This window comes from Lynx canadensis, chromosome A2, assembly GCF_007474595.2.
Source record: "Lynx canadensis isolate LIC74 chromosome A2, mLynCan4.pri.v2, whole genome shotgun sequence".
NCBI classification, from domain to species: Eukaryota; Metazoa; Chordata; class Mammalia; order Carnivora; family Felidae; genus Lynx; species Lynx canadensis.
The window spans coordinates 77,003,527-77,030,079 of NC_044304.2; the positions used below are offsets into that span (position 1 = coordinate 77,003,527).

Below are 26,553 nucleotides of genomic sequence, written 5' to 3' on the forward strand. Positions count from 1 at the left end.
TCTGAGCTGTCAGCACAGAGCCCTATCTGGGGCTCGAACCCACGAACTACAAGATCGTGACCTAAGCCAAAGTCAGATGCTTACCAGATTGAGCCACCCAGATGCCCCAAGAACTAACACTTTTAAATCTTGGTTCTTAATCCTGCCACCACAGCTACTGACTACTGCTTTCCGTTCTCCCTCTGTCCCTTCTCCCCACCATCACTCCTCTGTACTCAGAGTCTTTTTTATCTTTTACAACAGACCCTATATTAAAATCCTGCTCTATGCTCTGGAAAGCAGTCAGAAATCTGGTGAATCTTTGAGACTTTGGGTGCCTCCACCCTGTAACCAACTGCTCAAAAGATGTTCTCCCGCTTCTAAAGACTCTTTTTCTGTTGGGTTTGGTGTGATCCTACATGTAAGATCTGCATATGGAAAACTAAGGCTTCAGCAATACACCCAACTGTGACTTCTTCTTACTAGCAGCCACTTTATTTTTTAATTAAAATTTATTTCTGATTTCCGGATAAAAATCTTATTTTTTAAACAAATAATTGTAAAACAAAAAACCAAATAATTATACAGCATTTATTATGTGCCAGGCACTGGTTTCAGGGCTTTAAAAATAATAACTCATTTTATCCCAGTAACTGACCCCATGAAGCAGGTAGCAATTCATGCTGGGTAAAATAAGCCGACAGAAGAAGAAAACTACTGTATGATCTCCTATATTAAAATGAACTTGTCCCTCATGATCTCGCGGTCCGGGAGTTCGAGCCCCGCGTCAGGCTCTGGGCTGATGGCTCGGAGCCTGGAGCCTGTTTCCGATTCTGTGTCTCCCTCTCTCTCTGCCCCTCCCCCGTTCATGCTCTGTCTCTCTCTGTCCCAAAAATAAATAAACGTTGAAAAAAAAAAAAATTTAAAATGAACTTGTCCCAAGTAATTTCTTCAATGTCAGAAAGTTCGGAGCTGCAGAGCTATGATTCATCCCAGGAAGGCTGGCTACAAAATTTATTCTCTAAACCAGGGTCAGCAAACTATGGCCTGAAGGCCAAATTCATTTTACATGGCCCCTAAGCTAAGAATGATTGGGATTAATAAAAATCAAAAGAATTTATACTTCCTGATACATCAAAATTAGATACAATTCAAATTCAAGTGTTCATAAATACGGTTTTTTGGTTTTTTCTTTAAATAAGCTCTACACCTAACATGGGGCTCAAACTCATGACCCCAAGATCAAGAGTCACGTGCTCTACCGACTGAGCCAGGCAGGCACCCCCATAGATAAAGTTTTAACGGAACACAGCCACATTCATCCATTTATGTAGTGTCTATGGCTGTTTTCAAGCTACAAGAGCAGAGCAAGTAGCTTTGACAGAAACTGTATGGCCCCCAAAGCCTAAAATATTTATTATCTGAAAACAGTAAATTTTTCAGGAAAAAAAAAGGTTTACAGAAAAAGTTTGTCAACTTATCTAAATCTTGGGTGTCTTTCAACTAAATAATCAGAAAAACAATTCATAAAAAAAATTATGTAGATGTTTTCTTTAAAGAAAACACTACAAATCTATTTTGGTAAAGCAAGAGATATCTGTACAAGATATTTTTTTATTTGTCCAGTCCATTCTTCACACAGAGCTGAAGGTAACGTTTAAAAAATTTAAATCTGAACACGTAGATGGATTCCATCACATTTACTGGGTATTAAATCTCCCTCCCTCCTCCCCCAGCCTCACCTGAACCACTGTGGCCACACCTGCCTTGGCTGGGAACTATCACCTGCTCCCTGCTGAGACTGAGATCAACCCAAAAGGGGCTTCAGGGCTTTCGAGCAAGACTCTCCCCAGTCTCACATCAAGGAGGCCTTCTGCAACCACTCCATTTAATTAGGGACCTTGTCATGTGGGGTTGGTTTTGTTTTCATTACTAGACCCTGCTTCACTATCCTTTTAGTGCTCACACTTTGCAACTGTTCATTAATTTACTGGCTTGTTGTCTAATTCTGCTAAGGAGACTCTAAGCCCCAAGATGGCAGGGATTTGTCCATGGTGCTCAGCAAGGAACATCCTAGCACCCCACCAGATATACAGAAGGCACCCCCCCACCCTCCAAATTCTGTGGAGTAACACAACAAAGAAATGTTCCACTGTTTTTTAAAAATTTTTATTTAAGTAATCTCTGTACCCAATGTGGAGTTTGAACTTGTGACCCCAAAATCAAGAGTTGCATGCTCTGCTAGAAATGATCTACTCTTAAACTTACCAGCTCTTCTCTACCAGAAGGGCTACATGTTAGATGTAAATAAAACTTGTATATTTTCATTTTTTTTTAAGTATTTAAAAAAATTTTTTTAATGTTTATTTACTTTGAGAGAGAGAGACAGAGAGACAGAGACAGACAGAGTGCAAGCAGGGGAGGGGAAGAGAAGAGAGAGAGAGGGAGACATAGAATCTGAGGCAGGCTCCAGGTTCTGAGGTGTCACCACAGAGCCCGACGCGGGGCTCAAACCCACGAACTCTGAGATCATGACCTGAGCCGAAGTCGGAAGCTTAACCGACTGAGCCACCCAGGCACCCCAATATTTTCATTTTTTTAAAGTAATCTCTATACCCAATGTGGGGCTCAAACTCACAACCAAGATCAAGAGACACACGCTCTACCTACTCAGCCAGCCAGGCACCCCTGTGTTTTCATTCATTAAAGGTAAAATCTAATTTGTGATTTTGCAACATCAATTGTTTAAATTTTTTTTGAATTCATATCAGAATAAATACTCATTTATACTAATCTGAGATTTAAGGATCTGCTGCATAGTCTGTGAAATAATACAAAACGTTCAAATGAAATGGTACCTTATCAAAATATACTATATATTTTCTTTACATTTTCCAATACCTGCTTAGAGCCAATTAATTTTGAAATCTGTCATAATCATTTCCAAGTGCTATGGTGCAGTTTGCCTTGTAGTATCTAAGACTGGAAAAACAGTGCAGTTTTTAGTAACATGTTTAAAGAACAGTCATTCTCTCCTAATGGAGAGAATCTGAAGCGCCTTATAATTATAACAAGTTAATTACAAACACACTGTTAAAAGTAATATGAAGGGTGTTACAGGGGATAACTCTAGCGGTAAATCCCCACCCATCGAGATTCCTCCTTCTCTAGGAACTGCCTTCACTTAAAAGTGGTGGCCAGTAGCTAAGTCTGCACCTCTTGTCCCTGGCCCCCTAGCTGGGTCCGTGAGAAACTCTCCCAGGGAAACTGGGTCTTTAAACTGAGAGACACAGCATAAAAGCAATTGGTAGCCAAGTCCCTTTCCAGAGCAGTAGTCTTAAGTCCTGAATCACTGCTATGGAGAGACCCCAGAGGTGGCCTGGCTCCTGTCTACCAGCTACGGCTTCGGTTTTTTGGGTTTTTTAATTCTTTCTGGAATTCTATGAGATTTCCAAGAATATATCCAGTAAATTTCCCCAATATATATATATATATATATATTTTTTTTTTAATTTTTATCTCAATGTGATTGGGTTTTTTAATGTAGCCAAATGAGTCTTAACTGGTACCACCCCTCCCAAATAAGACTGTTAGGAATTAAGTGGAGTGTGACCCAGCCAACCACTTTACCTATCACGGATCAAATGGTAGCTATGAACAAGTGTAAAGATGTGTGTCCTCTTCAAAGTCACCCGTTATTGTTTCTGCTAGATACATAAATCAAGTACACGACGGGCAAGGCCTGGTTTTTCCACCTACACGAAATGCTAACAATATGCCACACATTAGTAATGATACCTTAATCCTAAGAAAACATAATTTCAGGCCAGAATTTATAGACATTATCAAATTAATTTGAGTTCTGGTAGCAAACCGTGAGCTCCCCCCATGCTGGTGCTGGGAATCCCCACAGGTACAAGAATGAGATGGGATTTTCTTCAAGACCTTCTGTGTAACAGAGGCTCCTTGATCTTTCTACCCCTGGATTTTACATATATTTCAGGGAGCTTAATGATGTAATGACTTAGGGATATACTATTTGCTTTTCCATATTAAAACTCAATCTTATTTAAGTATTGTCAGAGCTACAGAAATAAATTTTTATTTTTTGAGGCCAAACAACAAATGGAGCTTTTGCCAAGTAAGTATGAAACAAAGACAGAAAGGAAGGAAGGAAGGAAGGAAGGAAGGAAGGAAGGAAGGAAGGAAGGAAGGAAGGAAGGAAAGAAAAAAAAGAAAATCATTACTTTCCATTTTTCAGGCAGAGCAATCTCTTATATTTAGCTTACTTTTTACTAAATAAATAAAAGGTGAAGGGAGTGAAGGGACATAGCTTAAAAACTGCTTCAAACAAAACTGGACAAATTCTTACAAATAACATTACAGCCTTCAAGAAATCAGTTTCTGAGCAATCTATTAAGACTCATAATAGATTTTTAAAAGAACTTTTAAACTGACACATTAGATGTAATTTTACTGTGATTTTGTTTGTTTCAGAATAAGCTTCTGTTGTTATAAACTAGTAGGAACAAAAGGCTTTCCCCGGTATTTTTCTTTACTAGAAATACTATCAGAAAAAACAGCATTAACACTATGAGAAAGATAGCTAAAAAACATTTTTCATCACCAGGCCGTATTTGTGCAAAAAGAAATGAAACCACAACTGGTGTTTATGTTCTTCTTTCCTTTTACCCAAACAAAAAGACTCTTTTTGGAAAAAAGTAATTCTATAGAACTTGAAGTAGAAGTAAAGCATCCAAGAGAAAACCAGGAAAAACAAACAGTCAAAATACTTCCATTATGCCTTCTGTTCATCTATATGCCTGTTAACATCTTTTATTATTATATTCCTGATCCAATACAGGAGTATAATTTAAAATTAACTTATTAATTACATACCCTGGACTCTGCATCATCTTCTTCTTCATCAGGATTATAAGCTTCGGCACATACTATAAAAATAAAAATGGACATTTGATGTTTTTATCAAGAAACATGCTACAATAAATATACCTTAAAAAAATAAATGAACAAAAAGAGAACCATGGTATAAAACAACATTAATTCATTTCAGCCAGGGCAAGCAGTCTACACCCCAAAACCAATTTCTTATTTCAATTTATAAAAAATTGATTAAAATATAAAACAGTACTTTATTTTTTAAATTTTTTAATTTTTTTAATGTTTATTTATTTATTTTTTTTTTTTTGAGAGAGAGACAGAGCGTGAGCAGGGGAGGGGCAGAGAGAGAGGGAGACACAGACTCTGAAGCAGGCTCCAGGCTCAGCACTGTCAGCACAGAGCCCAACGTGGAGCTCGAACCCACGAACCAGTAAAACAGTACTTTAAGACAATGACAATTGCTTTCTACTTTCTGTTACTCAAAGAAACATAGCTTCACCTGTTCCACCTTCATTTCCAAGCTCTAGAAATGCACAATATTTAAAAATTCCTCAAAGAGACACCAAAAAAAGTCTAAGTCTGCTATGAGATGATCAACTTAATTGTAGAGTTACGAGTACCTACCCTAAATTACTCATAACCCAGTCTTCCAAGGGCAAATATGATTAACGTGCTCATATTCCTTTCTAGTTTTTATTCTGAGTTGAGTTCATACTGTATATTCAGTTAATAGCTTGCTTTTTTCATTTAACACTGTAAGAATTGCATATGCCACTAGGAACATTTTGCAAAAATTGTTTTAAAGACTGCTGATTAATTATCATAAACTAACATTAACCACTCCCATAATGCTAGACACTTAGCTGGCTTCTATTAAAAGAAGCTTGCAATAAACCTCTTCATGCATAAATATTTGTCTACATTTCAGATTATGCTATGGGAATTATTCCCAAACGTAATTTTTGGGGGCTAACAGGTATGACAATTTTTTAAGGCATACTTATTACCAAGCTTCCTTCCAGAGGGACTGTACCCATCTGCTGTCCCACAAAGAAGGTGTAAGACTTCTCTAAACTATACAACAGAATTGGACGTTACTGCTTAAAATCCTGCCTATGAAAAATTTATTTAAAATTTCAAAAATTATTCTGAATTTTAGGAGCACCTGTGTGGTTCAGTCAGTTAAGCATCTGACTCTGGATTTTGGCTCAGGTCATGATCTCAGTTTGTGAGATACAGCACCGTGTTGGGCTCTGCACCGACAGCATGGAGCCTGCTTGGGATTCTCTCTCTCCTCTCCCTCGGCCCCCTCCTCCTCTCTCAAAATAAATAAATAAAAATTTATAAGTAAATAAATATTATTTTGCATTTTAAACTATGTTCAAATGTTAATAAGCTGACTATATTTCTACCTTTGTCTTTATATATGAGGAATTTCTGTATGCATTTGGTTTTCTTTTTGATTTACACCAGTTTCTTAACACCACTGACCTATTTCTCACAGTCATTTTATCCAGTGTGCTTTTTAAACTACAATTACAAAGTTTTCACAAGCTAGGCATATTTATTTATTTTTAATGTAGTGAGATCAAGGAAGAAAATTCCTCTATATGATTTAAACTCAACATTAAACATCCCCAAAATACCACTGGTTTTGAGCTTAGAAACTCCTTCTTTATTTACAAATCTAAAGATTTACCTCTCTTGCACTTTTTTAAAAGTAGATCTTTTTACATTTGCCCTTTAATTCATGTGGACCTTTATTCTGCTGCAGACGGGAGAAATTTAAAGAACAGAGGTTCAGTGAGCAGCTGACAAATGTCTTTCCAGAGGCCTCAGGAGTCTATCATCATTAGTACTACTACTGCCCTTATTATTAAAAAAATTTTTTTCCCAATGTTTATTTATTTTTGAGAGAGAGAGAGAGAGAGAGAGAGAGAGAGAGAGAGAGAGAGACAGTAGGGGAAGGACTGACAGAGAGGGAGACACCGAATCCGAAGCAGGCTCCAGGCTCCGAGTTGTCAGCACAGAGCTCGATGCAGGGCTCGAATCCACTAACTGTGAGATCATAACCTGAGCCTAAGTCTGATGCTTAACCGACTGAGCCACCCAGGCACCCCAACCACCCTTATTATTATAAAACCTAACATGTGCTTTCTTTTCTCCAGGCATTACTCTATATACACCTTGGCCAGTGAGTGAATGATTTGTAACCAGGACCAATTCTGTACCCAGAGGACATCTGGCAATGTCTGGAGATACTCTGATTGTCACAACTGGGGGGTGCTTAGGGGGAAGCTGCAGGCTACTGAGGGACGCCAAAGATACCAATAAACAAGCCACAACGCATGGGGCAGCTCCCCTTCCCCACAACCCACAATCACCTGGCTCAAGCTGTCAACAAGCTGTGGGTGAGGAACCCTGACTTAGTGTATATTTTCTCATTCAATCTCACAACAACCCTAAGGTAGGTTTTCTATCACCAATCGACAGATGAAAGGCTAGGGCACTAAGAGTTTATGTATCTTGGCCCAGATCACACATTTTAGTTCAACAGGACCAATACCTGATCACAGCATTCATTGTCTGGCTGACCCCAGAGCCCTTGTTCTTAACTAATGTTCTGCTCTGCACTTGACTCTGGTGAACTCACCAGCCTAATGCATGGACTTCAACCTTCTATCTCAGAAACTGAACAGAAGCGGGGGCCTGTCTCTCAGGGGCAAGCTCCCATTAAAACACCTCACTGATGCGTATCGCCAGAACACCAATTTAGTAACTCACCCCTGAATCAAGTATGGAGTCAGCATGACCAGCTCTCTCCCTGCAGGAAGACCATGGAAGAAGCCAAATCACAATTAAAAGGCTGCTCGATGAGAAAGAGCTAGAGGCAGAGAGTGTGTCTAATAAAATGAATGTTTAGTGGCATCAGTCTGGGACAGCTTGAGGCTTCCACAGACACCATACAGATGGTCCTGCTCTTGTGGCCTACACACTTTAATCCTGTTGGCTGCAACTCTTCCAAAAGCATGAGGACATCTACTTCTAAAGCTTGGCTCTGTAAACTTGTTTTCATAGATGACCAATCCCACAAGCAGGACTGCTACATAATAAGCAGGACTCAGTGCAAAATGAAAACACAGACCTGTTTTCCAAAATTAAGAATTTCAGGAGGGCAACAACAGAACATTAGACCAAACTCGGGGCCCTTGTAAATATGGGGCCCATGTGGTCAGCACTGCTAATGGGATCACATATTCAATGAGCTGGTATAGTAGGTAAATCCTTTAGTGTTGATCTTAAATTTTAATGCATAGAGGGCAATCTTAATTCTCTAAAATCTCTAAATTCCAATCCCCTAACCTCTGACAAAAATTATGAGTAAGAATCTACTATATTTCTAAATAGCTTATTAACTGTCCCAGTATTATTTGTTATTTAACACCCTTCTAATTTGTGATATCTACAGCATTGCTTATTTGTTTCTTGGCTGCCCATTTCCTTGAACCATTTACTGTGCCAATATTACAAGGATTTAGTTCTTGGCATTTATGTGCAACTGTTTCACTACATTACAGTTCATCTCCCTCCTCCTACAGCCAAATCAAAACACAGCACATGCAGTCTTGTACGCTGCCATGGTGTTTTCCATCCCCCAAATCTTTACTTATGCTGTTTCCTGGGACTGGAACTCCTTTCCAAGCCATCCTTTCTCTCCAGCCCCAACTAAAAAGTTAGACAAGAGGCACCCTCCTTAGAGCTAGTTTAGGAAAACCCATTGTGCACTCCCTTTGCCCTGACCCAATACCATGGGCAGAGATCACAGTTTTCACTTAACACTCTGTACTCTCCCAAAGGTGTTACCCTCTGCTCCCCCTTGAGGCTGGGACTTACAGCCCATCAGGAGCTAACTGTGCGCTCCTGTTCCCTCTCTAGTTCCCTAGCATGGACCTGGCATGCCACCTGGCTCAAGGCATACTTTTTTGAATGAATGACTGATTAATGAACAAACAAGCTTGCAAGGTCTTTGAGGGCAGAGATGATACCTTGTTTAAGTATCTCCTAATATTCTACCTGCATTATAGACTCTCCAACACAAGTAGAATAAATGAATGAATAAAAAGTTGTCCTTCATGGGGCGCCTGGGTGGCTCAGTTGGTTAAGCGTCTGACTTCAGTTCAGGTCATGACCTCACAGTTTGTGAGTTCAAGCCCCCCGTTGAGCTCTGTGCTGACAGCTCAGAGCCTGGAACTTGCTTTGGATTCTGTGTCTCCCTCTCTCTCTGCCCCTCCCCTGCTCACACTCTGTCTTTCTCTGTCTCTCAACAATAAATGTTTAAAAAAAGTTGTCCTTCTTTGCTAAAATGTCTAACACCATTTGTCCAAGAAATGGAAACAGAAAGAAATGAGAACTTTTATCTGTTCACCAAGGGGCCTGGCACAGAGATTAGAAGCTCAGGAAATATATGTACAAGGAATGAATGGATGAAGGCTCTGTACCTGAAGGACCCTCAAACCAAAGCCTCCAGCTACTATGAGCTGTTTTGTATTCTTTGGAAAATGTATTTACCTTATCCCTCCTGGGAAATCTGAAATTGAGCCTGAAACTATATATTCTCTTCTTTGTGTGGCCATTACACAGTAGGAAGGGCCAGAGCCTTATTCTTTAAGTGAACCCTATATTGAGGCTTTCCTGCTATATTCACATTATCTATTTGGACATCTAGAATGATCTAAGAATTTAAGTTGATTCCCACATTGTACTGTGATATGCATGTATTACATAGCCAGTCACCTGTCATAGTTCGCAGGACAGAATAGGTAAGTGGGAACAATATTGACTCTGTACCTTCTGGGGCTTGGCCCTCAATCTTCTCATGTAAGACACACACACACACACACACACACACACCTGCACACAGTTAACCTGTGAACAATGAAGGGGTTAGGGAAGACAACCCCCATGCTGTTGAAAATCCACATATAACCTTTTTTTAAAGTAGACTTCATGCCCAGCACGGAGCCCAACATAGGACTTGAACTCACAACCCTGAGACCAAGATCAAGAGTTGGATGCTCAACCAACTGAGCCACCCAAGCGCCCCTAAAAAATCCACATATAACTTTGACTCTCTGAAAACTTTACAAGTAGCCTACAGTTGATTGGAAGCCTTACTGATAACATACACAGTTGATTAACCCACATTTGTATGTTATATGTGTTAGAAACTGTATTCTTATAACAAAGAAGGCTAGACAGAAGAAAATGTTATTAAGAACATCTTAAGGAACAGAAAATACATTTACAGTACTGTGATGCTGTACCAGGCTTACTGAAAAAAATCCATGTATAAGTGATTCTGAACAGTTCACACCTGTGTTATTCAAGGATCAACTGCAGTGACAGCCAAGGTTAAGGGATTTTTTTTTCCCATCATGACACCAAATACATGTTGTTTCTCCCAACAGCACTGCTCTGACTCTCTGATACCAACTGGATTGTCTACCAATCCAATTTAATTGATACTTTCTACCTGAAGTTAGTGTCAGATGCCACAAGTCAAAGGGCTCAGTCTTGCAGGACCAACCCCACTTCAGATGCTGATCTCGATTCCCAGGCCACTAACCAGTTATAAATTGAGGGTTCTCATGACCACTCTGGTTCCATAATTCACTAGAATGAATCACAGAACTCAGGAAAGTGCCTTCCTTACTCTTACTGGTTTATTATAAAGGGAACAACTCAAGAACAGCCAATGGGAGAGATTCACAGGGCAAGGTATGGGGGAGGGGCAGAATCTCCAAGTGCTCTCTGGGTATGCCACCCTCCCAGCACTCTGATGTGTTCACCAATCTGGAAGCTCTCAACCCTGTCATCTACAGTTTCTTCTTTTTTTTTTTTTCCCCTTTAATGTTTATTTTGAGAGACAGAGACACACACACACAGAGAGAGAGAGAGAGAGAGAGAGAGAGAGAGAGAGAGAGAGAGAATCCCAAGCAGGCTCCCTACTGTAAGCACAGAGCCCAACGTGGGGCTTGATCCCACAAACTGTGAGATCATGACCTGAGCCAAAACCAAGAGTTGGATGCTTAACCAACGAAGCCACCCAGGTGCTCCTTGTCATCTAGGGTTTTACTACACAGGCACAATTAATTAAATCACTGGCCGCCAGTGATTAACTCCATCTCCAGTCTCCTTCCACTTCCCAAAGGTTGGGGTTAGGGCAGAAAAGTTCCAAGCTTCTAATCAAAGTTTGTTCTTTCTGGCAACCAGCCCCCATTCTCAAGCTATCGAGAAGCCCCTCAGCCAAGAGTCACTGCGTAGCAAATAAATTCCTATCACTCAGGAGATTCTAAGGGTTTGAGGAGCTCTGTGCCAGGGACTCAGGACAAAGACCAAGTACCCTTCTTATTCTACTGCACAAGGGATTACAGCACCTCCCAGGGGTTTTCACCCAGTGTCCACTGTACTTTGTTGGAAACGTATAAAAATTTGTTCAAACAGCTCTGCATCGGACTAGTTTATATAACCCGTGCTAGCTTGCTGCCTAACAAAGCATATAGCAGCCTGAACTCCGTGAGCCACTACACTGGGCCTCAGCACCTGGCACAGAGCCCTGCGCACAGTACATCTTCAATAGATATTTGTCAAAGGAGGAAAAAGCAAATGTGGCCTGTACAGAGAAACTGCATGGTTTAAAGGCATTTAACCTAGAAAAAAATCGATTCCTGTAAAATACATTAACGTTCACTTTTCCAGTGTTCTCAGTACAGTAAGATTTTAGCATATGTATTTAAATGATAATCAGCTTAAAATAAAGCTCTGATAAAAAGCACAGGTGCATTAGACAACAGAGTTCTGCTGCAATACGGTTAAACTTAGCTTATTGAAGTGGAAATGCCCTCCTACAAAGGGAAAAAAATTACCCTTACAAATACTAGTAAAAAGCAAGATTAGTTGGGGGAGAGCACAAAAAAACTCCTTTTTTTGTGTGTGTGGGGGTAAAGCACATATATATACACAATACACAAACAGATATACAGTACATGAGTGGTATTAAAATTTCATTATGGAGGTGGTAGTGATGAGGGAAAGGAGCCTAAAAAGACTTTGGGGGAGAGACAAAAATAATAAAAAAGCACCTGGATAAGATGCACTATTTCCAGCCAAATAAAGGCACAGTGACAGTCAACGGACTCTCCCCCTCCCCCACCCACATTTCTACCCTGGTAGGGGTGGTGTCCATCTGCTCTGACACATCAGTGAAGATCCTAACTTTGAATTCACGGAGCAAAGGCATTTGGACACATCTAACAATGGAGAAGCTCACATTTTGATCCCAAATCACGTTCAAGCAAAAGAACCCATCAGAATTTTTTTTTTTTAATTTTTTAAGTTCATTTTTTACTTATTTTGAGAGAGAGCAAGAGAGTGAGCGAGTGAGCACATGGGAGGGGCAGAGAGAGAGGGAGAGAGAGAGAATTCCAAGCCAGCTCCACACTGTCAGCACAAAGCTGGATGCAGGGCTCAAACCCATGAACCGTGAGCTCATGAGTCGGACGCTTAACCAACTTGAGCCACCCAGGCGCCCCTCCATTGGAATTCTTATTTATCATTAAAAAATATTTTGGGGGCGCCTGGGTGGCTCCGTTGGTTAAGCGTCGGACTTCAGCTCAGGTCATGATCTCCCAGCTTGAGTTCAAGCCCTGCATCGGGCTCTGCACTGACAGCTCAGAGCCTGGAGCCTGCTTCGAATTGTGTCTCCCTCTCTCTCTGCCCCTCCCCTGCTCATGCTCTGTCTCTGCCTCAAAAATAAATAAACATTTTAAAAAATTAAAAAAAATTTTAATTGTGGAATTTGAGAGATGATGCAGAGGAAAAGAATGCTGTAGAAGCACAGGGGAAAACGAGTGAGCAGCTGCTTGGAGGACAGAGGAGGCTTCACAGAGAAAGAAGCCCCCTGGCAGTCAACAGGCAGTGGGAAGAAGTGGGAGAAAAGAGGAAACTGGTTCGGTGTGGCATTTCTAGCACTTAAAACAGTAGCTGGCACACAGTCAATGGGAACAAAGATGAGTGAGGAAATGAATAGGCATTTTAGTGGTGAGAAAAGTATGGTTTTCTTTTGATCTTAGACCTAGTGAAACTGCATCTGCCAGGGTAGGCTGGCTTATACTACAATAACAAGCATTCCCAAAACGGAGTGACTGAAAAAAAAGTTTCCTTCTTGCTCACAGGATATGTCCATGGATATGGCCATATCCATGTCCCGTGGGTACTTTGCTCCCTGTCGTCTTTGTTGAAGGCTGCAGGCCGACAGAGCCTCCACCATTTGGAATGTCACCGGTCCCCAAGGCAGTGGCAAACTGCTCACTGGCTCCTGGTTCAAGACCCAGCACCCCAAAACATGGCACCTTATTTGGACTGCGTTAAGCCGAAAAAGTCTGACAAAACGGCATGAGCAAGAAGGTCACTCTGACCTCCCCCACATCGCCCTTTTCCCCTGAAATCTCCCAGGTGAAAAATACCTTTCCTGTACCAGGAGGAAGGGAGACACCCATCCTTATGAAAGACAAGGAAGTTAGGGCCAAGAAGGCTGTATAAACAACCCTTGTTGGGACACTAGGGTGGCTCAGTCAGTTAATAGACTGACTTTGGCTCAGATCATGATCTCTGGGTTTTTGAGTTCAGCCCCGCGATGGGCTCTGTGCTGACAGCTCAGGGCCTGGAGCCTGCTTCAGATTCTGTGTCTCCCTCTCTGTCTGCTCCTCCCCTGTTTGCATGCTTGCTCTCTCTCACTCTCTCTCTCTCTCAAAAATAAGTACTTAAAAATTTTTTTTTAAATAAAAAAAACCCTTGCTACCTCTTGACCATTTACTACTCAGAGCCCAAACCCCTTTCTGTCTTGTCAATACTTTACAAACTTACTGTCGCCTCAAAGATAGAAAAGCTTCCTGCTCTAGTCACTTGCTTGGGTCTTCGTTTTCTTGTGAAGGATCCCACATATATGTAGACATTCAATGAAATGTATGTAAGTTCTCCTATTAATCCTATGTCAGTTTCTTAGGCCCAGCCAGAGCCCCAAAGAGGGTACAGGAGAATTTTTCTTCCCCTACACTCCTAAAGCTTCTGCCTGAAGTGATACATGTCACTTCTGCCAAGAAGGAATACATAATCACAGTTCACAGGGCAAGTGACATGGACATTCCTAAGTTCAGGAGAAAGGGACCTGCATCCACCACATGCTCAGAGGAGAGAAAACCAGAATATTATGAAGAGCCCTAATGAGCAGAGAAACCAGCTACTGGCCTTAAGCCCAAGGTTTCCTCTCTCGTCCTATTGCTTAAAAGGGGAACGGTGAGAGTACTGAAATCAACTTCACAGTTTATTTAAAAACAAGGTTAAAAGTTCTTAGTTTAAAGATCTACAGACTAGGGGTACCTGGGTGGCTCAGTCAGCTAAGTGTCTGACTTCAGCTCAAGTCACGATCTCATGGTTCATGAGTTTGAGCCCTGAGTCAGGGGCTGTGCTGACAGCTCAGAGCCTGGAGCCTGTTTTGGATTCTGTGTCTCCCCCTCTCTCTGCCCCACCCCTGCTTGTGTTCTCTCTTTCTCAAAAATAAATAAATAAACATTAAAAAAAAATCTACACACTAAGGCTCATAAACTCTGAACAGAATCATTACGATTTCCTTAAAACTGCCTTCCAAGTATTAACTGAATAGTCATTTAACATACAACTTAATATTTCAGTATTTCTTGCATCAAAATCTTAAAAGTTATTATAATCTACCATTACTGCCTAAATTTCAGCTACAAAGACAGCAATATAAATATTGTTGCACCTATCTTCCAGAAATGTTGGCAGGCTTCATTAAGTAGTACACCAGTGAGTATTTAATTCCCAGATCAGCTATGTTCATGTCGGCAAAATCTTACTATAGAACTTTTAGCCAAGATGTATAACTGTATAACCCTGTCTTGTTGAAGTGAGAGAAACAGTTTTTTTTTAATATGAAATTTATTGTCAAATTGGTTTCCATACAACACCCAGTGCTCATCCCAACAGGTGCCCTCCTCAATGCCCATCACCCATCCTCCCCTCCCTCCTACCCCCCATCAACCCTCAGTTTATTCTCAGTTTTTAAGAGTCTCTTATGGTTTGGCTCCCTCCCTAACTTTTTTTTTCCTTCCCCTCCCCCACGGTCTTCTGTTAAGTTTCTCAGGATCCACGTAAGAGTGAAAACATACGGTGTCTGGAGAGAAACAGTTTCTACCTAATCCAGTTGTTTTACCTCTCCCCAAGGTTATGGATATGGCTTTAAGAATCAACCCTTCCCAGACCACCTTCAGGTTCTCTGTAAAATTCTGTCATAAACCTTCATTCAAATAGGTTCCTAAATCATCTCCCACATACAATTACCAATCCTAAAAAATGTCTATAAATTTTTTCCTCTTATTTCCACTATACAACAGTCTACTGTCACATAAATAAGATTTTAGCTACCACACATTTCATTCAATTGCCCTGATTCATTGTTTTTGCTGCCCTTTCAACAAGGGAGATATTTAGAGTAGAACTTCATAACTTACAAATTCATTTCTATGTTTTTGTTTCTAAAAACTATTCTCCCCCATCTGTATACCACCTACTTTAAGTGACTGTAAATCAGGAACAAGTCTCACCTTGCAAATAAACCATCATGCTCAGTGTCACTGAGATACAGAAATGACCAGCAATAGAGAGCTTCAAACAAATTAGAATTTGCTCATCATTTGCTATTTTCCTATTATTAAAGCTATGGAAACCAAAACCTCCTTTAATCCCAAAAAAATGTATGCATTTTTTTTCAAAACTGCCTCCTAAGCAAAAACAAAGTCCTGTCAGAACTCACGTACATACGCTAAGTGAATTTTTATTCTAGAGATGGGCTCCAAAGTATCTTAAAACTTTAGTTATCAAGTATGTGGATTCAATCATTGGATCTACCCCCAGCCCATTTCCTTTTCACCACATGCTCTTCACATATGCGTTCAGTCCCTGAAACCATCACCTCTTTTGATAATTAACTTGTTTATAAGGAGTAGGACACAAGAGGACAAGGCATTCAATAGGTTTATAAAAAGAATCACATCAAGATGGTAGGTTTCTAAACATTGTACACAGTACCACTATTCATACACTAAGCTCAGAGAATAGAGGAGTACCACATGAGCTCCCACTCCCTCTCACGTGAAACAGTGGTCCCCCTATAGTTACTAATGCTCCATTCATCAGTTAAGGATATAAGAAAACTTAACAATGTGCAAGATCCAAGAAATGGCAAGGGTATGTAATCAAAGGGCCCAATATGTGGGTATTTTCCAAATAATACATTCCAAGTAAATTTTCTTTAACAGACAGAATAAAAACTTATAAATGACCAAGAATAAGGTGAAGAGATACCACAAAAAGGGCCTGAAGAATAATTTTGAGAATATTTTGATATCCATCAACATTTTAAAGCCCATGTATGTGTTTACTACTTTTAAGTTAGTTTTTTGGTTTTTTTGTTTGTTTGTTTTTTGAGAGACAGCATACATGCACAAGCGGGGGAGAGCAGAGAGAGAGGGAGAGAGAGAATCCCAAGCAGGCTCCACACGGTCAGCACAGAGCCAGACACAGGGCTCGAACCCACAAACCATGAGATCGTGACCTAAGCTGAAATCAAGAGTCAGATGCTTAACCAACTGAGCCAGCCAGGCGCCCCTGAGTGTGTTTACTGTTAATCACCATAATTCTTCAATGATATGCTCCAGAACTACCGAGTAGCAGACAAGTAGGTCCATTTGTTGTAGAGGAGAGTACTATAATAGAAATTATATTTGTGTTTTGCTGAAATAGTCTAAGGAGGATTTGAGCATTATATTTGATAAATATTATGGGTTTTCAGAAATTAACAGCCAAGGAGAAATCAAAAAAGAATTTTCATACTTTGATTAAAAGTCAACAAACAGCTTCCCAAGAGCACAAAAGCTCAGTTCTTGGAATTTTGTTTTGGTCTGAGACCCTGGATCACAGTAAAGTAACATGAATATAAATGCTAGCTGATAATGAATGATATACTCCTATTTACCAAAACACAATTCTGTCCTTCAGATGTAGTAGAGCTGGGGCAACTTAGAGCTTCTGAATAATTTAATTTGTTTACTGTTTTTGAGACTAATGCTGCTTAACATGTACCTATGAAAAAATTATAGGAATAGAAACACTACAGGGATTCTTCTCATAATTAATAAATTTTCAGGACCAGAATCATTTGATCAGATGGCTCTAGGATGTGAATTTGGGATTAAATATAGCCAGAATTATGGGAAAAGAGTTTGGTCAATTTCCAGCTTCCAGGTTTAGTAATAAAACTACCAAATGTAAGCATTAGGGGAACACCTTTCAATTCAAGCCTATGTGATTATCAGAAGTATAATAAGAATTTCAACGTTATTTTAGAAAAATATGACCAAATTGTAACAAAACAGTACATATCAATATCCAAAGACTTAAAATATATTATGATATATATTCACAAGTAAATGCAATTCAGTCTAGCTTATTCATTATTTAAAGCCAAAAGAAATAAATCCTTACAATAGCTTAATAGAACTTTCCTCCTGAAGAAAAGAAAATTTCCATTTCTATTTTATTAAGGGAAGCTTTAAAAAACTGTCAAGATCTGTGAGGTGATAAATGACAATGAATTTAAATTAATTTTTAATTAAAAAGAAAAATTACACAAAGACAAAATGAGAAATACAAAAATAAGATAAAATAGCAATTACACATTTAAAATCTAAAATTAGCAAAGTTACTTGTTTTTTTTTTAATAAAATCCAGTTTTAGAGACGATGCCTATTTTAGAATGAGCTCTTTTATATTCTGCTGGTGAAACTCTAAACTGGGGGTAGGGCTGGATGGAAGAGTCAGTTTGAAAATAGTAGGTCTTGAAAATGCTCATATCGACTTCAACAAGTGCTCTTCAAGTAATCTGAAGAGATGACAGATCAAAATAGAAGAAATCTGAACTTCAACAATAAACAATAAATTAATGATATCTATCTATCTATCTATATATATATATATATATATACTACTGATATACTACGAGTCCATTTAAAAATTAAATTTTATAGGGGTATATAATGATACAAGAAATGATCACTAAATCTTAGTAGTTTTATTTATTCATTTATTTTTAAAGTAAGCTTCAAGGGGCGCCTGAGCGGCTCAGTCGGTTAAGCGTCCGGCTTAGGTCAGTTGGTTAAGCATCCGGCGTAGGTTGAGCAATCGGCTCAGGTCATGATCTCGCGGTTTGTGAGTTTGAGCCCCGCGTCGGGCTCTGTGCTGATAGCTTGGAGCCTGGAGCCTGCTTCAGATTTTGTGTCTCCCTCTCTCTCTCTCTACCCCTCCTCCGCTTGTGCTATCAAAAAATGAATAAATGTAAAAAAAATTTTTTTTAAGTAAGCTTCAAGACCGGTACACAGTTTGGGGCACTGGGTGGTTCGGTTGGTTAAGCGTTCAACTTTGGCTCAGGCATGATCTCTCAGTTTGTGAGTTCAAGCCCTGCGTGGGGCTTTGTGCTGACAGATCGAGCGTGGAACCTGCTTTGGATTCTGTGTCTCCCTCTCCCTCTGCCCCTCCCTGACTTGTGCTCTGTCTCTCCAAAATAAATAAACATTAAAAAAAAAAAAGAACCAAATGAAATTCTCGAGTTGAAAACCTAATAACTGAGACAGAAAATTCACTAGATGGGCTCACCAAGTTTGACTTGGCAAGAGAAAGAACCAAGAAACTTGGAAGACAGAGCAACAGAAATTACTCAATCTGTAAAACAGACTTAAAAAATGAATAAATAAAAGACAGCCTCAGAGACCTAGGAGACAACATCAAGCATGCTAACCTACACATAATGGCAGGTCCAAAATAAGAGAGAAAGGGGCAGAAAAAAAATAGGAAGAAATAATAGCCCCCCAATTCCTAAATTTTATGAAAAACATTAACTACCCAAGAATCTCAATGAAACTTAGCCTAGAATAAACACACACCAAAAAATCTATAGCTAGACACATTTTAGTAAAGTGTTTAAAAATCAAAAACAAAGAAAATCCTCAAAACTGCCAAAAAAATTTATCATATACCAGGGAATAATAAAATAATAGTTAACCTCTCATCAGAAACAATAAAGATCAGAAGGCATTGATTGTTTCACGAAGAATTTGTTTCACGAAGAATTCCATACCCAGCAAAACTATCCTTTAAAAATGAAGATAACATGAATTCATTCTCAGGTAAACAAAGACTGAGAATATTTGTTGCTAGCAGATGTGCCCTATAAGAAATACTAAAGGAAGTCCTTCAGGCTAAAAGGATACGTCATCAGATGCTAACTCAAATTGGCAGGAAGAAATGAAGAGGGTTGGAAATGGTTAATATGTGAGTAAATATACAAGACTGTATAAACACACTTTTGCTGTTTTTTCTCTTAATTTTTACTTTAAAAGACAAGATGGCATAAACCAATAACTATAAAACTGCATTACTGGATTTCTAACATACACAATGCATATGTCAATAACAGCACAATAGTGGCAAACCGTAAGAGACTCTTAAATACAGAGAACAAACTGAAGGTTGCTGGAGGGTGTTGGGTGGGGGATGGGCTAAGTGGGTGATGGGCATTAAGGAGGGCACTTGTTGGCATGAGCACTGGGTGTTATATGTAAGTGATGAATCCCTAAATTCTACTCCTGAAACCATTATGACACTATATGTTAACTTGTATTTAAGTTAAAGTATCAATCAATCAATCAGTAGGAAAAAAAAATAACAGCACAATGGGCTGATGGTCTAACTACTTCCTCCTAGTTCATGTATCTTGGTAAGGCCATCTGATGATTACATGTGGCTATCCCCAGAAAGAGACCACCTCTCCTCAGTATGTTCCTGGGTAATGACCAAGGTGAAAGAGGTAAGGAGGATAATATAGAGCCATTTTGAAACTTCAGGATCCCAACCTGACCATTCCTGGGCATGATGTATCTGTTTCCCACAACATATAAAGCCCAAACTCTTACCAAAGCCCATAAATTCTAACCTTATTAGAATATTCACTATTATTTCAACCTACTATCATTTCATGTGGTTTGCTCAACTAGAAATTCATTTCTTCCATGCCCACCTCTCTATAAGCCTACTCTTCCCTCAAAACTCTCCACAAATGCCACCTCCTCCCTGCCACTTTCCCTAAACACACAAGTTAGGATTAAATGCTCCCTTCTGTATAAGAAAACGGAACACACCTTTATTTATGTCTTAATTTCAGTGGAATCACACATTGTGTGGGGGCTGATGAGGGAGCATAAGGCAGGCTAGGAGCAAAGTACAAGCTAGCACACTCCCTCCCCCCAGGTGGGATATGTGTTATATTTCTCAGACACTCCTGGCTCCCCCAAACCAAAGTAAACAAAACAAATGGTTAACTGATAGAACTCACAGTCATGCAGGATGTGAGTTTCTATCAGTTTACAAATATCTTAGTGAATTACAAGAAACAGGCAATTTTATCAATAGCCTAATCTCCAGAAACCTATAGACTCAGTTTCCTGGAGCCCCAACATCATCCTTCCACTGAGATATGAGGAACAAAAGCAAGAAGGAAAAGGCAGGTAAAATTAAATTTCCTTATAACCTGCAGCCCACTGACAGATGCTTGAGGCAGGCAAAGTAAAACATTTCTCCAGGAACTCCCTACTGTCTTAATGTTAATGCTTTTCCAGAGGGAAAAACTATCTTAAAATGATAATAGCAAGGTCTCAGGTGCCTTAGGAGTCCTCTTTAGCATATCAAAGTCCTCCCATTTGACTTTACCTCCCCAGTTCCACGGAATAAAACCAGTCATTCTTCACAAAGCTGGTGTAGCTCTTCCTACCCACAGGTCCTGTGCCCATGCTTTAATAAAATCACTTTTTTGAACTGAAGATGTCTTCAAGAATTCTTGGGGCGCCTGGGTGGCTCAGTCAGCTAAGCGTCCAACTTCAGCTCAGGTCACGATCTCGCAGTTCATGGGTTCGAGCCCCGCGTCAGGCTCTGTACTGACAGCTCAGAGCCTGGAGCCTGTTTCAGATTCTGTGTCTCCCTCTCTCTCTGACCCACCCCGTTCATGCTCTATCTCTCTCTGTCTCAAAAATAAATAAAAGTTAAAAAAAAATTAAAAAAAAAAGAATTCTTTCTTGGCCGTCAGCTCCAAACCCCATGAACCCCATCATCACCCCAAAACCTCATTGGGGCTAAATTCTAAATACAACGTAAGACACAAAAATCTCCCAACAGTCAATATTATTCTTGAAAATCCGACATGAGGCCACTGCTGAAGATGGTCATACTGTCCCACAGTAAGTCCACAACAGTGGGCTTTCCCTCTAGCATTAAAACTGCTTTTTCTTCTGAACACTGCAAGTTGTTGCTGGCTGACATTCAGAAGCCATTGTATGGAAAATTGATACCTTTAAACCCTAGAAATGCTTATACCCAGAGGCATGCAGGAACTGAGATTCACATCTCCCCCTCACCCACTGATGGCACAAACTCCAGTGGAATGTCTACATGCTCCTTTGAGCTCATGCTCTGCAGAATGTGTATAGTGGAATCAGAGTGGAATTCACCATGACCCAACTCCACTGTGCTGGCCTCCAACTGGCTCATTGCGATGAGGGACAGAAGCAGAAAAATGTTCACCTTTAGCCTAGGAAGGCAGACCTACAGCCTGCATAGTACTGATAAGGTTCAAATACATACTGGTTGCTACATTCTTAAAGGGTCGTCGTATGATTGCCTGTACATCTCACCGATACTTAATATCAAGCTGAGTGATAACCACCAGAGAAATCTCGCCAAAGTAGTTTTATGAGTATAAATTCAAAGAAACATTTATGATCTGATACTCCCATACCCCCTTGAGCACTAAACATATAACCACTAGCTTCATACAGCAGCAAAAGGGAAGTTCTTTCTGGCCACAGGCCCTGTCTCCGTAGTATAATGAAAGCACCTGTTTGCTTTTGAAAAGGTCTCAGGAATTCTTTCTTGATCATTGGCTCTGGACCCCACATCAATGGGTCCAAGGTCATGGGTATGTGGCCAGGTCCTCCAAGGGCTAGGTTTACAAAAGTAAATCTTCACCTCTAGCAACCTCACAGTATGCACAGAACACTGCCTTGCAAACAGTGAACAATAAATGCATTTTAATTTAAGCAAAGTGACAGCACAACTAACGAGATACGAAGCCAATCCCTTCCAAAGTTACCAGAGTGTAAACATTTCAAAAACAAATGTTTTTGCACAAAAAAAAGCTGTCCCCTCACAAATTAAAAACCCTTGTAGGTCTAGGAGAAAAAAAAAAAACACCTGATTTTTAAATTCAGTAATTTTGCATAATTGGAGGGAACCAGGTGGTTGGCTATTCTACTGTTCTGAAGAAAAATAACATCAAAAAGCATTTATAAGAAGAAAATTACAGTGACCTTTAGCCTCCCACATTATCTCTTTGAAAAACTTGTGGCATAAATGTAGGGTATTATTTCTTCTTTGGGGCTTTTTTCCTTTAGTAGCTAGATGAACTGATATGCAAGATAATAGTTCCATTCTTTTGAAAAGAAGCGACGTTTGTCTGGTATTGTTAGTTATTGTCATTCTACGTGTAAAGTATCATGCTATGGTAAAATGGTAATGTTTTTCAACAGAAAAAGACACATCCAAGTGGGTCACCTGCAGTCTCACAGGCAGGTGGTGAAACAAGTCACTTGAGCTTCCCTCACACAGGGCTCAGGGATTGGCAACTACCTCTGATTTGCAAATATGCAGAGTTCTGCTGCAGATGTCCCCTCAGGCTGGAGGGGAAGCTCAGGGGGCCAACAGAGAAGCTGCCTTGGACCAAGAAAGACACCAGCTTCTTCAGGGCAGCCGGTCTGACCTAATAATCAGCTACCAGACAGGATTCTAATAATCCAAAATGGGTCAGCTGAAATTAGTCCCAAGTGAGGTCAGGTCTTCTTAGCCCTGTGTCATAGCAGATCCCAGTGGGGCAAATGGGACAACTTCTAGATCAAGCCAAGATGGGTGGGCTAATTAATTAGAACCTTCTCCTAGGATGTGGGGTTGAATCACAAAGAATGCCAGGTCAGTCTCTTTCCTGGTGCCTGTTGCTGTAAAGTGTGGAGGTGTGTTTCCTGTCCCCACCACATGGAGAAAGTGGCCTACAGCAAGAGAGAATCACAGCATACAGATGGACAGATTCCTAACAGTTCTGGCTCCCCTTAAGGCCCAGCTACCTTCTTGCCCTCCCTGGAGGCTTAATGATTTTGTGAGCACCCCACCCCCACCACTATTTCAGTAAACTTTCCATTTTCACTCGGTTGAATTCCATGTGCTTTTCAGTTTGTGACAAGCAAGGAAACATCAGAAATTAAGAAGCCCAGTTTAAAAAGATCAGGACAAAGAAAACAAGATAACAAAGGTCCAACCAATTGCCAAAACTAAGAGTAATACCATAGAGCAGTCATTGATAAGAAAGTAGCTTTTGCAAAATACCAAGTTCAAATTCTAGAGACTATTCAATGAAATTCTCACAAAAGGAAATGATAATCTAAGTCAGGGAGGGACCATATGTGGCTCTAACAGAAAGACCCATGCTTGTTGATCTAGGATACTAATCAGAGAATATAAATAATAAAGGCAGTCTGCAAAACTGAAATTATTGTCTTCCACCAAATTTTGCTGTCATGGCAGAACAAAGCTGGCCTTAGGTCTTTAATTCAGTTGTAAGTTGCATAGATTTCAGAAGCACAGGTTGGTATTTTTTTAAATGGCCTTAGCGTTTTTATGAAAATGATATATGCACCCTACAAAGAGCCCATTTTTTAACTATTAAACTTTTGTTTTACCATATACAAGATGCCTTCAGCTTGAGCAAAACTAATACACACAACATCATTCTTACTTATTGACTATTCATTTGTAAAGCTGTGCATGGTATTCATGATGCTGTAAGCATGAAGTAGGGTCCCTGCACTCTATAGCCTGGTTAGGGAGATTACTTCATCTCTTTAGGCAGAAATATAAATTATTATGTGTGATTATGCATAAGTAACTGATTTACAGGGTAGGGAAAGAGCACAGGATTCAGACAGACCAAAGCACATCCCAGCTCTACCATTTTTTTCCTGCCACTTATTAACTGCTTGACCCTTGTATATCACTAAGTATTATTCAATGCAATTTTTCTCATCTGTAAAATGTGTGTTAGGTCCTACCTCATAGAATTGCTGTGATTAAATAAATAAAAGCCACCTGTATAGGAGTTACAAGAAGAGAAAACCTTGAACGATACATTGATATATTTGGCTTAGGCTATCAAAAGAACATCAGGATGAAGTAGAATAAACATTCAAACTTGCCTATGAATGAGAATAAACTCCAGGTCTCTGCACACAGATCCCCCTCTAAGCCCTGCCACCCTGTTCTTCCTAGGTCTGTAACTATTTTCTACTAGCCCTCATACAAACCTTCCCATTCAACCAAACTCTGGCTGCCTACTGTATACTTAACATTCTCTGATTTAAAATATGTCATGTAATCCTCTCACCAACTCTTTGAGTAAGGTACTGTTATTACCCATTTTACATACAAGGAAACCGAGATCCCTCAGCCCCTCTGGAGTGCAGTCCAAGTGTGAACCCGGCAAGTTTCCCGCTGGCTGCATGCTTTTCAGCACAGACTCTCTTAGGGGTTAATGCTCCACGAGTGGGGTGTCATCCTGAATGAGAATCTATCACGTGACTTCGTTCTCCCATGAGTAGACACATGAGACCTGTTTACCTGGGGAAGAAGGCCTCTCCCAGGTGACATCAGAGCCAAGACATGGAAGATACATCTGAATCATGGTAAACGTCTCTGGTTGGGATTAGCAGCCGCTTTAACCAACAGTTCCTAAGTAGACCATTCCTAGATCTGATTCCTAATTATTCACCAAAATCAGGAAAAGCACTTTCAACAATGTTCTCTGAAATACACCTAAAATTCAGAGTTTGATTCTGTGTTACAAAATATGTTGTGACTTGTACTAAAATAATAGTTGGTATGTGTTAATTATATCTCAAGAACAAAATAATGTTAGGATGAAGCAGAGTTCATCCTAGGAATATACGAATAAATCAATATCAGACAATCTATTAACATACCAGCATATCATTATGTTAAAAGAGAAAAACCAAATAATTATAGGAGTGCTATGAAGGCATTTGGCAATAATGCTGCTAGCAAACATACTATATTCTTACTATACTTTAGGGAAATGTGTTAAGCATTTTACACTGATAATCTATTTCATTAATCACTTAACAATACCCTATGAGTTAAGTACACTTACCAGCACATTTTACAGATAATGAAGTTAAAAGACATGAAATAACCCTCTCAAGGTTAAACAACTAGTGAGTGGCAAAGACCAAATTTGAATACAAAGCCATCTGACCTCTGAGCTCAAACACTTCTCAAATCAGTAAGGGGGAAAAAAGTGAACAGGCACTTCACTACAAAAAATACAAATGGTCAACAGTAATGAAAAGATGCTAAGCCTCACTCATAAATTTAAAAAATTGCCAACTAAAACGTAACTGACCTATGAAGTTGATAAACATTGAAAAACTCTGTAATACTAAGTGTTCTCACTCTATGTTACACCTAAGATGAGAGTATAAATTAGTATGCTATTTCAGAGCACAATTTGACAATGCCTCTACAAATTTCACATGCTCATACTGTTGACTAAGCAATTTCACTTTTAGAAATACCTCCTATGGGAGCACCTGGGTGGCTCGGTTGAGTGACGGACTCTTGGTTTCGGCTCAGGTCAGGATTTCATGGTTCAGGGGCTCGAGCCCTGTGTCGGTATCTCTAGGTCAGGCTCTCCGTGTTGGGTTCTGCGAGGACGGCACGCAACCTGCTTGGGTTTCTGTCTCCTTCTCTCTCTGCCCCTCCCCCACTGGCACACGTGTGCGGGCCCACGTGTGTGCGCGCGCGTGCGCGCGCTCTCTCTCAAAAATAAATAAACATAAAAAAAGAAAGACATCCTATAGATTTACTGGCACAATTATACAAAACTACAAGTACCTGAAATTTAAACTCCCTTGTTATATGCCTTATAATGCATCCATATAATGGAATACCATTCAGGCATTAAAATAAGAATGAGGCGGGGCGCCTGGATGTCTCAGTCGGTTAAGCATCCGACTTGACTTCGAATCAGGTCATGGTCTAGCAGTTCGTGGGTTCCAGCCCCATGTCGGGCTCTGTGCTGACAGCTCGGAGCCTAGAGCCTGGAGCCTGCTTCAGATTCCGTGTCTCCTCTCTCTGCCCCTCCCATGCTCATGCTCTCTCACTGCCTCTCAATAATAAATAAACGTTTTAAAAAAAAAAAGAATGAGGCACCTCTAGATGTAAGGACATGAAAAGTAGTCCAAAATATACTGTTGGGTGAAAAAGACCACATGGAAAGTTGGATATCATTGTAATTCCAATTAAATATGCTTGTGCATAAAAACATCCAGGAAAGTAAAACTCTTAACTACGGTGATGACCAGGGTGAGG

General features: G+C 40.0%; 1 protein-coding gene across 2 annotated transcripts in view; it reads right to left on the bottom strand.

The window, feature by feature from the left end:
- The window catches only part of PRKAR2B (protein kinase cAMP-dependent type II regulatory subunit beta), a 102,870-nt gene that overhangs the window by 31,892 nt on the left and 44,425 nt on the right, over positions 1 to 26,553 (bottom strand). For both annotated transcript variants that reach the window (XM_030307775.1, XM_030307774.1), the window contains exon 3: positions 4,879 to 4,931. In XM_030307775.1, the coding sequence (XP_030163635.1) occupies positions 4,879 to 4,931 (53 nt within the window). The remainder of the gene's footprint in view (positions 1 to 4,878; positions 4,932 to 26,553) is intronic.